The following is a 13,005-nucleotide window of genomic DNA, read 5'->3' as shown; positions in this document are numbered from 1 at the left end:
AGAATATAAATATAGCATCCCTTCCTTCTTTCCACAATTGAGAGACCACAACAGACTTGATTCAATCGAGAGGTTTCTTCACTATTGAACATAAGTTACTGATATCAAGGATGAGGTTTTCAGCATCTATCCTTCTGACTGCTGCTCTTGCAGTTAATGCACAGCAGTCTGCATGGGGTCAATGTTTGTTCACCAAGCTATGTGAAGTTGTCGACATTTGACTAATGGTTTGTTGTAGGCGGCGGAAATGGGTGGTCAGGGGAGACCACGTGTGTGTCGGGGTATTACTGCTCAGTTTCGAATCCCTACTCCTCTCAATGTATTCCAGGAAATAGTGGTGGTACGTTCCGCCTTTATATTCTTGACACCATGATCTCACACTCAATAGCGACGACAAGCTCTTCGACCACTAGGACCACTTTGTCCACCAGCACACAGATCGCAACAACACCTGCAACAACCACAACGACTGTTCCTTCTGGCTCTTATTCGAAGGTTTCAGGCACTTTATTCAACGTGGATGGGAAAACCGGATATTTTGCTGGCACAAATTCGTACTGGATTGGGTTTCTAACAAACAATGCCGATGTGGACCTGGTTATGTCCCATCTGCAAACCAGCGGCTTGAAGATCCTGCGGGTTTGGGGATTTAATGATGTCAATACTACCCCAGGATCCGGAACTGTTTGGTATCAGAGTCTTAGCGGCTCTACTCCTACGATAAACACTGGCGCCAATGGCCTCCAGCGTCTGGACTATGTGGTCAAATCTGCAGAAGCCCATGGTATCAAACTCATCATTAATTTTGTTAACAATTGGGATGATTATGGAGGAATCAAGGCATATACAAACTGCAAGTCAAAATCATGGTAGTCTGTCCGTCTCGCTCTGAACATTCAGGAGGGGCTAATTCCTATCGTCGGTCAGTTTATGGTGGCTCACATACGACTTGGTACACCAACTCTGCGGCGCAGGCCCAATATCGAACTTATATAAAGGCCGTCGTGAGCCGCTATATTACCAGCACTGCCGTGTTCGCTTGGGAGCTTGCCAATGAGCCTCGCTGCTCGGGATGCAGTACCGATGTGATCTACAAGTGGGCTGCTGATACCTCGGCTTACATCAAGTCACTCGATTCTAATCATATGGTGACTCTTGGGGACGAAGGGTTCAACCCGTCGGCCGGAGATGGTAGTTACCCCTACCAAACCAGTGAAGGTACGCCTCCTGTAGAACTAATCCTTCAACCAAGCGATGATACTAACCACGATTATGGTCTAAAGGTGTCTCTTTTGTCAAGAACCTTGGTATTTCAACTCTCGATTTCGGAACCTACCACATGTATCCATCTTCATGGGGCGTTCCTGAGGCCACCTTCCCAACAGGTTGGATTCAATCTCACGCGGCTGCTTGCGCTGCTGCCAAGAAACCTTGCCTTTTCGAGGAATATGGGACGACCAACTCGCACTTGATCGAAGCGAACTGGCAGAACACTACTTTGAACACCGCAGGTAACGGGGCAGACTTGTTTTGGCAAGATGGTGATAGCTTGAGCAGTGGGCAGTCTCCGAATGATGGTTACACGATATACTACGGAACAAGCGAATGGAACACATTGGTAACCCAGCATGTACAAGCCATTCGAGCAAAGTACCCGTAAAGGTGCCATCAAGGAGGCATATCAGTCATATAAACCAAAATTGATTCGACGCCACTGTTTAAATCGTATCAAAACGTTGGCTCATACATGAGCCACATATGCAAATTGCCCCTAGCAAATTCGAGCGATCTTGCTCTAGATTATGCGTACAAGAAACGAGGCAGGAGTCTGATACTCGGACTGCCATACTTATTCTCTATTCATCCACTTCAAATCATTCACCCAATCAATTTCCTGAATTAATCCACGACCGATTGATGCGTTGGCAGTGGCAGTGGCACGACCTTAATTAGTATCTAGACATCTAGGGAGCTGGTAAGAAAACCGTCGAAGAATTGTCCACCTTTCGAAGGGGGAACAAAGGCGTACATAAGTTTCACTGAGGGCATTAGACATGATCATCCTTTTGAATGAGCAGTCCGGGCAACGCATACTAGGATGTGGAGCAATATTGAAGGCACTGGGATTGTGCCCTCCGTAACGTTGAAAGGGTTAGGGCGTAAACGGACTTGCCTGTTTTAGTAGTCGCCGTTTTACGATTCCCGTTCTGGCCGGCGTTTGTGACCCGTTTTCTACCGGAAACGGCTGAGACAGTGCTGAGTGATGACGACAAGCTACGTCCGCCTACCGTTTCAAGCCGCCCGTTCAATTCTGGGGTACTCCCGCTGTGGAGCACTTCTCTGTGTCAGCATCTCCTAATCATGACTACACGCTATTTAGTGCCCGGGCTAGAATTCGTCGTTGAAAAGACGACCCAAGGCGATTTGAAGAGAATAATCTTCTTAGCCAACCATCACCAAGGAATTTAAAAGCATCTCAAATCAGTACCTCCCTTGACGCGTAACTTCTCGAACTTGCTCAAAACTTGTCCTGACCGTGTATATGAAGCGTCTCATTCTCACCCTTTCGATTTTGGTGGCATCGATTTCACTTATCATTTACAACTCTGCTACACTCAAGTTGCTGCTAGACGAATACTCAACAATCGATACCAAATTTTCATTTTCGAAGCTCTTTCCTAGCTCAATCGAGGAAACGCACAAAGAAGACCTCTCAGAGCATATGAACAGCATAAAGTCCGCCATGTCCAAGACTTTGCACCACGCCAAGATCACACCGCACAGGTCTGGCACAAGGGGTCACAGCGACCATGGGTGGCTGAACACTTATCACAGCTTCAGCTTCGCAGATTGTGTGTCTGACTCCTTCTCAAATTGCTCTATCCATTCATACTGATTTCATTCAGGGTACGACCCACGTTTCTCGCATTTCGGCTCACTCCGAGTCCTCAATGAAGACCGCGTAAAGGCCCAGAGCGGGTTCCCCACCCACCCACACCGGGACTTTGAGATCTTCAGCTACATCTTGTCAGGGGAACTTACCCATCGTGACTCGATGTTGCAAAAGGGCGCCGAGGGAGGTCAGTCGGATAAGTTCTACCGCATGCACCGCGGCGACGTGCAGTTTACGACAGGAGGCACTGGAATCGCGCACTCGGAGCAGAATGAGCACAGGTCCGAGACTGTCCATTTTCTGCAGATCTGGGCAATTCCTTGGAAGCGAGGCCTCATCCCTCGGTACCACACAAAGCACTTCTCGGAGGAAGAGAAGAGGAAGGGCTTCGTTAACATCCTGAGTCCGTTGAAGGCGGGCGAGGACGCGAGCAAGGCTGAGGAAGAGGAGGCCAAGCCCGCTATCGAAGGGACTATTCCGATACATGCGGACTTCGTGATGAGTGCGGGTATAATTGCACCCGAGCAGAAGTTCGAATGGAAAGTTGGTGCGAATGTCACGCAGGCGACAAAACGCAAGGTGTACATTCACCTGCCGATGACAAAGGGTGGTAATGCCAAGATCAGGTTGGATGGCCGGGATGACGCCGTTCTAGAGGAGGGCGATGGTGCTTTCATTGATGCTGTTAATGCGGGTGACAAGCTCAGTGTTGAGAGCGTAGGAAGCGCGGAGGCCGAGGTCGTACTGTTGGATACAGCTTGAGATCTATTCATATAACTGAGGACTGTAGAACTTGTAACAATGGCTATTCAAATATGTGATTACCCTAATACCGTCTGGTGGGGAGTTGAAGAGACTATTTCGCCAAACGGTCATGACTTACTGTCACGTCAATTCGTATCCTCCTGAACCTCGCGCTTACCTAGGTACTTTCTTCAGAAAGTTTTTACAGCAGAAACACTAACTGTACCGTCTTGCTGCCTCGCAACGAAAACGCCGCCCACATGGATTCAACTGTTTCTTGGTGTGTCATCATTTTCTGCTTGCGGAGTGACGTGGGCTTCCTCACCTGCTGGGACTTCTGTTTGAGCAGAGCGGCAAATTATGTAATGCTGTCAAGGTCGCAAATACAATCAGATCCTTGACAGCCTACAAACAGCACTCTAATGGTCTATAAAAGGTGAGAGAATTCTCAAACGGCAGTATCTCGTCCAGCGACTTTACGAAAACGACAATTTGTTCCTAGCTCGCTACCTGTGATAAATGCACTTCAGCAGAAGAGCGAATGGAACTGTCATCCAGCACCCACCAAGTAATCTAATAGCCCTAGCGGTGGCAAGATATAGAATAAGCATCACTGCCGCTTCTTTCTCTCTGATTGGACTCCATAACCATGGGTTCAAAGACCAGTATAGAGATTCAAGAAAGGATCAAAACTTCACTGAGAGAGTGAGAAAGACATGGCTCATATAACAGAGACAATATCTGGGTATCAATACCATGCATAGAGCATAAATTCACAGTCCTATGTGAGCTATATAATCGGCAATCAAACAATTCACGAGAACTTCCTTGAATTTAGAACGAGTTCTTCATCGATTGAGTTCTTTTTAAGTCTCTTGAGTCAGTCGTGTATCACAGTGAATTTGCATACTTGGCTGATTTGTACTGTGTGGTGGACTTGTATAATAACAAGTTACTTCTCAGAATAGAGTGCTTGGGGCTTATTCACGCCGAGAGACTGTTTTGTTCATTCACATCGAAGCTTCGCATTAAAGTTAGATATAAAATGGCTGCATTGCTACTTTTCTGGTGGTCCAGCTTTGCTCCTTCCACCCACAAAGCCGTGATTTGACTACACAAGCCTCGCCTCAAGAAGTTCTCTGTAACGCCCCAACTGTGGTTTCGATCACAAGCACAGCCTCGGATCACATCTTTGCTTAGTCCTCCACCAGGCTGTTCTCGAGTCAGTTCAAGCACGCAGAGACCGGAACGGGATACATTTAAGACATGAAAACTGACAGGTACAGACCCCGGTTCCTTGTTCTCAGTACATGGCATCACATATATTGTCCAAGTTACCAAGCAACACAACTCCTGGCCTCACCATGGCCGATACGAGACCTTTCCGGCCAGACGCCAAATATAGTGAGGACTACACCTTAGTTTGGTTTACAGACAAGGAGCTTGACGAGTCCATTCGCAAGCCTCGGCTCTGTGGTGACCGCAAGACCTGCCAAGCTTGTGAGGCTACATACCATACCGAGAGCCTCCAACGAACCGCACCCTTCTCCTATCGCCGTCGTCTGACAGACGAAGACGCTGGGAAAGTCACAAGTAAGCTCGTGTATGAGATACAGAGCGACAGACGGCACATCTCGGGAAGACTAGAACGACACGCAGATATCGTCATGTCTCGTTGGGCCAAGAATGGGAGACACGGAAGCCAGCAGAAGCGCGAGAAACTACTTAGCGAGGTTGCAGAGGACCTTGCAAAGACACCCGAGGACATAATTGCCTACAACTACAGCAAAGAGAAATCCTTCTACATGAGACGATCTTTGTCGAGGAGACGCAGGCTTCTGCAGCCTTGGTTGAATGTTGAGGTGCTTAAGATGAGCCCTGATACTCTCCTGGCTCTTCTCTACTGCCGGACTGCTTATGGGCCAAGCGAGTGGGCGGCCTTTGACGGCCAGCAATTGAGAAAGTATTGGGTTGATGGTCATTTCGACTGTGATCACTCCAGCAAGACAATAGTCATGTACGGCGAGGGACAATATGGAAGTCTGGTTGATTGGGACGCTGAGGAGATTCACAGGGCTGACACGGTGGGCTTCCCGTTTGGTTATCTCGTCTTGGAGGCACAGGCGTACCTTATGGGACTTTTGCGGAAGATCATCGACAGGATTCTGCAAGACATTGATGCCTCCGACCCCGTTCGAACGGACAAGTGGCGGCAAGCTACGAAGACAGGGGCCTTCAGGCGAACGAATGACATCGAGCCGTGGTCACCATACACACGAGGAGCTTTTTGTGCGCCGCCTAGATTCGATCTGGCATACTTGACGTCTTTGGCTCAGTCGAGGCGTGAGAAGGCTGAAGACCACCTGCGAGACTTGCAATGCAACCCGGCGTACCTGCGAAGACACATTCGCCTGGTAGCAGACTCAACCCTTTGGAACAAGTCCTCAGACACGGCAAAGGGCACCTGGTTTGCGATGCAGATGTCTAACGCGACGGAGTCCTACTACCTCTGGCGGTTCGTGGAGGATGAGTGTCGCCATGTCGACGAAATTTGTCGACGCCATGGAGAGGATGCTGGCACTCCTGGAAGACCTTTGCCCCAGGAAGTTGACACAGCTCTAGGCCAATTCGACAATTGGATGGCAAACCAGATTATCCATCGGACGCGAACGCTGTGGGAAAATCTCGCAATATCTCCAGCATTCTCGAAACATTGGAGGTCAAAGCCCGTTGGGGACTATGCTATCTCCTCTGCACGTTTCACCGAAAATGACTCTTTGAGCGCTCTCAGGGACGACCCGCTGGACTGGTGCCTGGCCCAGATAGTCGCAAATTCAGGCGAGAACAAACTGTACGATCACTCGAGACTTTTTTGTTTTCTGGAAGAATACGTGTCCACCAGCAAAATTAGCGAGACACGCAGACTAGACGAACTATTACTCAGCGCTGTTGACGATCTCGCCGCCGTGCATGAGATGATGAATCTCACCCGTCTTCGGCGGCCTCAGTCTCCGGCAACGCCTGCAGAAGACATGCGTCAGACCTTAGGCAGACGGGCGACGAGTGAGCCACAGAAGCTTCCTAAGAAGGACATAATGTTTAAGTCCATCTGCAGAAACACAGGCCCGCAGCTCGTTAAAATCTTTGGACAGTACAGACCCCCTCAGGGGCTGAAGGGTCAAGCATGGGTTGATCAACAGAAGGAGCTTCGCTCATCGATGAGAACTTTCTGGGATTCCATCAGAAAGCTCAAACAGGATGACTACAGTAAGACGAACCTGTCGGCCATAGAAAAGGCAGACTTGCTCAAGGTCATCTCTGCCGATTTGTGCCCGGTACATCAAAAGGCCGCAGAGGGCGAGGAGGTTGCGGTCTATGCGAGCATGAAGAGGCGTCGAGAAGTGCTGACTGAAGCGATAACGACGTTTACTAACGACGAGAATAAGGCAGAGACATACACCCGCGAGGATGGTCGCGTCAGGAACAAGAACAAAAAGAAGACACGAGCGGATAACCCCGAAGAGGTCCAGCCCGAGGAGCCGCCAAGCGACCTGAGCAAGCTCTCGTTGGAGGACAGAACCACCCGTGGTGCCATCGTCGTGCCCAAGAAAACCTTTGACGAATTCGTCTGCGAGCTGTTCCCAACCGAGAAGAATGAAGGCAGGCGAGGGGTGGACTGGCAGACATTTGTTCGCGGGATGACAGCTGTTGGCTGCTCAGTGGGCAACAGCGGCGGCGGTGGCTCAGAGGTCCTCTTCTCCCACGAGTCGTTCGGCAAGATCACGTTCCACAAGCCGCACCCCGAGCCTAAGGTTGACACCATCAAACTGCGTTCTTGGGGACATAGACTTGAGAAGAGATTCGGGTGGAGTCGGGAGCGGTTCGTTGTTGCTGGTGCGCAGCAGGGCCAGGACAGAGAGGAGTCCAAGGACAAGGGAGAGGTCGAGGCTTCGTGACGAATGCCGGAAACGCAGACAAGGGTGCACAGTGATATTTTCGAAGAGCAGGAATGATATTCCAGTGCATTAGAGCTAGAGCAGGCAAGAAGCTGAGTGGACAGTGACGATCGAATGCAACTGTGCGTGTCAAGAACCAGAATTTCTGGGTGGCATCACGTAGGTCCTGCCTCTGAGCAGCGCCCAGCCTATCCTTGGTTGGCTGTGGCGAACGATGGCCCGAAGCAAGTAATGAGAGGACCATCAAAACAGTATCAATCAATCAATGGATACGCGTGAGCACCAGATGTTGCTGTGACACCAGTGCAAGCTTTGACGTTGATGCTGTTGTTGGTCGGCCGAGGCAGTCCACGTCGAGCCTTCTTCGCCTGGCGCGCAAGCGCACCAAAAGACAATGAAAGACAATCATCAGTCAAGAATCAAAAGGTTCCAAAAATTCCCTAGCCGGCCGAAGCCAACTAGGAGTGGTCATGTTATAGTTTTCAACTAGCAAAAACGTGTTCTCAGGCGTACCTTCACTGAATCACGTAAAGCCCGTGCACCAGGATGAAGAGAAAGGAAGGGAGGAGTGCAGCAGAGCTGCGAGACAGCGTGGCAGGTTTTTATATTTTCGATGTGAGGAATTCTGCCGCAGCTGCTGCCACGTCTTTACCGCCTACTTCTTCCGGCTGAGACCGCTGGCGGGTCCACTCCGGCTGCCTCGTCTTGGCTGCGCGCCAGCTGCTTTTGGGAACACGCTATCTCAACTTCAATGCCACCCTCATCTCCATTGATCTATATCACCTATTGGCACCAGACCTGCTTTCAGGGACTCGTAGAATATTTCACAGCTGAACTTCTCATGTACAAGATGCATATTGGTGTCTGCTGACCCTCTCCGTTCAGATGAGGCGCTTCTCATTCCGAACCACACAAAAAGGACTGCTTGCATCGAGCCTCGACTGGCTCCACAATTCGATACCTTATCCTCAAGCGAGCCTGTCGTTTATCGAATCATCCGTCTCGCTTCACGAGCCATCAGCCTCTCACTCTCTAGCTCCTCACCCTGGGCGTCGATGCCTTGCCACCCCTCCCTAGCCTTTCCGGCCTCCCACTATTTGAGCTAAATGCCAGGTGGACTTTGACTTCTGTCTCGACTCATACGCTAGCCTGAATGATTCTTGCGTGTCTCATATAATCTCAAATCTAGATTGGAAGAATCGGTCGCTAGAGCTTTGAACCAGTTGACCCAGCAGCTGGTCTGGCCTCAATTGAGCCAGCCATTGGGACCTCCCCAAGTTCCCTTCACCATTGACTTGTAGTAGACCCAAGGGAAGAAGTCCTTCTTCAAGTGATAGAAAGCGCGACGAGGGGTCGCTTGGTCGATACCAAACCATTTTCCGAACGTCTCCTTGGGCTGTCCACCATACTTGAACTCGGCCAGGAGCACCTTGCCGTACTGGGTCAACAACGGGCAGGACGTGTAGCCATCGTACACAGCATCAGGCTCTTTGCTCTCGAGGGATTGCAGAAGGTTGCGAACAAGGACTGGCGACTGCGATATGATTGCGGCCGTTGTCTTGGAGGTCGGCAGGCTAGAAGCGTCGCCGGCCGACCACACGTTGGCATATTTCTTGTGCTGGGTGGTGGCCTCGTTGACGTCCACGTATCCGGCCTCGTTCGCCAGTGGGCTGTCCTTGACGAAGGCATGGGGCCCCATCTTGGGCACCACGTGCAGCAGTTCAAAATGCCTCTTCACTTGCTCCTTGGTATCGACGCGGTTGAAAGTCGCCGTGTTGCCGTCAATGGCGACTAGGTCGTGCTGAAAAAGGCCCTCGATGCCCCTGTCTTTGCGGAGTTCTTCCAACTTTGCGGCATACTTTGGTACTCCAAACATGGTAGGAAGGCCGGTTGCAAAGGTAACCTGGATTGCTGAGTCGGAAGGGTTCCCTGGATTGTATAGACCCGCACGCCTCCAACGGTCTGTGGCCAGCCACATGACCTTCTGCGGAGCTCCAGCACACTTAATGACGCCTGCTGGCTGTGTGAAAATGGCTCTTCCTTTTTGGAGCTTGCTAATAGTCTCATTGGCTTTGTCGCAAGTCTCGTAGCTGTAAATAGTTGACACTGGCGAGTCTCGGTCTGCAAGGGCCTCGGACAGCCCTTGAATGCTGCCAAAGTTGAGGGTGATACCAGGTGCAACGACCAGGTGTTCGTAGTTGATGATATCGCCGCTGTCGAGTTGTACAGAGTTGTCCGCAGGGTTGAACGCGCCCACTCCTTCGTTGTAGAGCTTGATCTTAGGGTCAACCAAGCTGCCCAAGGGCCTCTGCAGCTCTTGCTTTGTTTTTAAGCCTCCGCCGACAAGAGTCCAGCCAGGCTGGTAGTGATGCCATTTCGCTGGATCGACGATAGCAATATCACCAAGTGCGAATTTGCCCGACCGCAGTAGCTGGTGGCTGATATTTAAGCCGGCCGAACCACCTCCGACCACCACGACCTTGTGGTTTCGAGCAACAGCGTTGACTGGCGATACCGATGCTAGGTTCCGTTGAGTTGTAGCAATTATTTTGGAGGCCCTTATGCCCCGGGAAGCCCGCGGCACAGAAGAGCGAACAGAAAGCATAGCGTGGAAATTGTGCCTAAGAGACAAATTGTCTTTGAAAATACAGAGAATACAGAGAGAGAAGCAGAAGACAACACAATGGAAAAATCAGCACAACCGGAAGCTAATAATATGCGAAAGGTTGTACAGCATGTCATCAATGGCAATTTGAAGCAGACGGAGGATGACTTATGGGCCAAGACTCATGAAGGTCCCCACAAGTGACATTGCATCCTGCTGCCGTGGCCCCGACAGCCGCATTGCGCTCCGTACCCGGCTGACCTACCTCTGCGATCGACCCATGGACGTTCACCATTTGAGCCAAAATGTGAACAGGGGCGATTGCGTGATTGAAGGCTAATGTGGCCTACGTCTCTGAGGGCCGTATAAGACTATTTAAACATCTACTCGTGCCTGCAGTCCCCTCTGGCACCTCTTTCCAGATCTTCGTCTGTTTCCTCAAGCTCACTAACACTGACATAGAAGACCGCATGAAAAGCCATGGCTCTCCGGTTCTATGTGTAGATAAAAAGAGCAATGAGGTCGTCTACTCATCCAGTATCATTGTCTCTTCCGCTCCCACACATGCTCGGAGGCAGTCGGACGGATAGCATGTCGGCTCGACTGCCTTTGCCCCCTGGTCGCCGTCTTCACCTCAGTCTCGAAGTTCCGACAACGTGACGACCGGAACGACCGGATCGACCGGAACGATGAGATATGCCTCAGGAACGTAATGGTCTGGCAAAACGGGGAAGTCGGTTGGTCAAGGCAGAGTGAGGGTGACTTACACAGCTTCGAGTCAGACGGCTGAGACGGCTATCGGGGTTATGACAGCCTTGGGTTATGCCGTTGAGCAAGTTTAACTTTGAGGTCGCCGAGTGGGTCAGCAAGTCGCCGACCGTACGGACGACACTAAAAGCCAGTCAGTGTGAGATCTTGACAGCATCTCGGCGTAGATGCAGTGTAGATATATCACCAGTTCGAGAAGCGCTGCGTAGAGTTGCAATCGGGATTCAAATACACTTCCATAAATTAATTATAATAAGGTCAAAAATCATTTATAATTCGAACGAAACCCACGATGCCATCTCTCCATTATCCCGGAATTAGCAGCAGCACCACATTATCTATGAATTCGCTCCGCGCAAGGCCAGCATTTGTCTCTAATTATACTCCCAGCTGTTTAAACAGCCAACTTCGACCTCTGCACTTGTCGACAGTGGGCACAGCATCAAGAATAACCTCGCCCCAAGTTCGAAAGGAGTCAACAAATCAGAGTCGCCCATTCCAGACGAGAAACTTATCCAGCACGAACTATCTGCGGCCTCTAGGCAATCCGCGTACCACATCAGGCCGAGCTCTTTTTGCTACGGCAGTGACCATGGCCGACCAGCCAACTATCCACGACGTCTTTGAGAGCAAGACAGGCACTTGGCAGTATGTAGTTGCTGATCCAAATACCTCTCGGGCTGCCATCATCGACCCGGTCTTGGACTTTGATCCGGCCACTCAGGCCTTGACCACCGGGAGCGCAGATACTCTGCTGTCCCTGGTCAGCGACAAAGGTTACAAGGTTGACTTGATCCTCGAGACACATGCCCATGCAGACCACCTGACCGCAGGCTCCTATCTTCAAAGCCGCCTGTCCCAGATGCAGGGCTACAAGCCCCCTATTGGTATTGGTAAGCGTATCGGCAGTATCCAAGACCTATTCAGCAAGAAATACGGCATCCCTTCGGATGAGGTTGAGGGTGTGTTCGAGCGTCTCTTTGACGATGACGAGACGTTTGGAATCGGGACGTTGAGAGCCAAGGCTATTCACCTTCCTGGTCACACTCCGGACCATCTAGGTTACATGATTGGGGGTGAGTACATTACTATATTGCTTGGATCGGAGAGTGATACTAATCTCTTTGCAGACAATGTTTTTTGTGGTGACTCCCTCTTCCACGCAGACATAGGCACCGCCCGTTGCGACTTCCCCGGAGGCGACGCAAGTGCTCTATACAAGTCAGGTCGAAAGCTTCTTAGCCTTCCGGACCACGTAAAGATTTGGACTGGCCACGACTACCCTCCGCAGGGAAGAAAGCCCATGCCCTTCATGACCGTCGAGGAGCACAAGAGAGAAAACAAGCACCTGAGGGACGGCATATCTGAGCAGGATTTCGTCACCATGCGAAACGAGCGTGACGAGAAACTGTCTGCCCCAAGGCTTATGCATCCGTCTTTGCAGATGAATATCCGGTCAGGGCGGCTTCCGAAGCCAACTTCATCAGGTCAGCAGTTGCTGCATCTGCCGTTGAAGCTACAGGACGCTCAGTGGTGATAACGCCCGAGAAATTTTACGCGAATTCTTTGTACAATTGCAGAAGCCCAGAACTGAACACAACCTATCAAATTTGTCGAGGCAGAACTGTGGTCATTCTTTTTTGTGTGAATAGTTGAAAGCGCTTTGATTTTAACCAGACAGACTTATTACCCAGAACATACAAATAACAACTCCATATAACAATGAAGGCACATGCACAGATGATTCAGCCGCACTAAAGTGAACATACGAAGGGGACACAGTAGAAAATCACTCCTCTGTACTTGCCTCACCGACCGGGACCGCTGAATCTGGCTTTCGAGCATGTATTGGCTCAGGGGGTTACTCTGTGACTGTGATCAAAGTAGTCTTTAAAGGTTTCTAAACCAGCTTGTACAGACGTTGTGGTTGCGCCCAGTGGCAAATCTGCACCAGATACTGCAAGAAGTGTGTCGCTTGGCTGGATCGCCAGACCCCCTTTGACTCTTGCCGTGTCTTGTGTACACGCACCAGCCGTCAT

At 50.5% G+C, this 13,005-nt stretch overlaps 5 protein-coding genes across 5 annotated transcripts; 4 read left to right on the top strand and 1 right to left on the bottom strand.

The window, feature by feature from the left end:
- Window positions 1-369: 369 nt before the first annotated feature.
- On the top strand, window positions 370-1,660 carry J7T55_011413 (endo-beta-1-4-mannanase; the record flags this gene model as incomplete). Its single annotated transcript, XM_053134207.1, has 3 exons — window positions 370-857; window positions 1,079-1,218; window positions 1,284-1,660. 3 exons carry the CDS (start codon window positions 370-372, stop codon window positions 1,658-1,660), a joined length of 1,005 nt encoding a protein of 334 aa, XP_052999222.1.
- An 882-nt stretch (window positions 1,661-2,542) lies between these two features.
- J7T55_011412 (pirin domain) lies at window positions 2,543-3,655 on the top strand (the record flags this gene model as incomplete). Its single annotated transcript, XM_053134196.1, has 2 exons — window positions 2,543-2,852; window positions 2,907-3,655. The coding sequence occupies 2 exons, from the start codon at window positions 2,543-2,545 to the stop codon at window positions 3,653-3,655; spliced, it is 1,059 nt and encodes a 352-aa protein (XP_052999221.1).
- A 1,346-nt stretch (window positions 3,656-5,001) lies between these two features.
- J7T55_011411 (ycfA-like protein domain-containing protein) lies at window positions 5,002-7,593 on the top strand (the record flags this gene model as incomplete). The annotated part of the gene is made up of 1 exon (XM_053134185.1): window positions 5,002-7,593. One exon carries the CDS (start codon window positions 5,002-5,004, stop codon window positions 7,591-7,593), a length of 2,592 nt encoding a protein of 863 aa, XP_052999220.1.
- Window positions 7,594-8,839: 1,246 nt separating this feature from the next.
- On the bottom strand, window positions 8,840-10,198 carry J7T55_011410 (uncharacterized protein; the record flags this gene model as incomplete). Its single annotated transcript, XM_053134174.1, has 1 exon — window positions 8,840-10,198. One exon carries the CDS (start codon window positions 10,196-10,198, stop codon window positions 8,840-8,842), a length of 1,359 nt encoding a protein of 452 aa, XP_052999219.1.
- A 1,360-nt stretch (window positions 10,199-11,558) lies between these two features.
- J7T55_011409 (uncharacterized protein) lies at window positions 11,559-12,503 on the top strand (the record flags this gene model as incomplete). The annotated part of the gene is made up of 2 exons (XM_053134163.1): window positions 11,559-12,042; window positions 12,097-12,503. 2 exons carry the CDS (start codon window positions 11,559-11,561, stop codon window positions 12,501-12,503), a joined length of 891 nt encoding a protein of 296 aa, XP_052999218.1.
- Window positions 12,504-13,005: the final 502 nt, after the last annotated feature.

Source organism: Diaporthe amygdali, assembly GCF_026229845.1.
Source record: "Diaporthe amygdali strain CAA958 chromosome Unknown NODE_2_length_3802984_cov_64_841326, whole genome shotgun sequence".
In the NCBI taxonomy this organism is placed as follows: domain Eukaryota; kingdom Fungi; phylum Ascomycota; class Sordariomycetes; order Diaporthales; family Diaporthaceae; genus Diaporthe; species Diaporthe amygdali.
The sequence above is the reverse complement of the archived record's forward strand: the minus strand, read 5'-3'. Positions and strand labels throughout refer to the sequence as shown.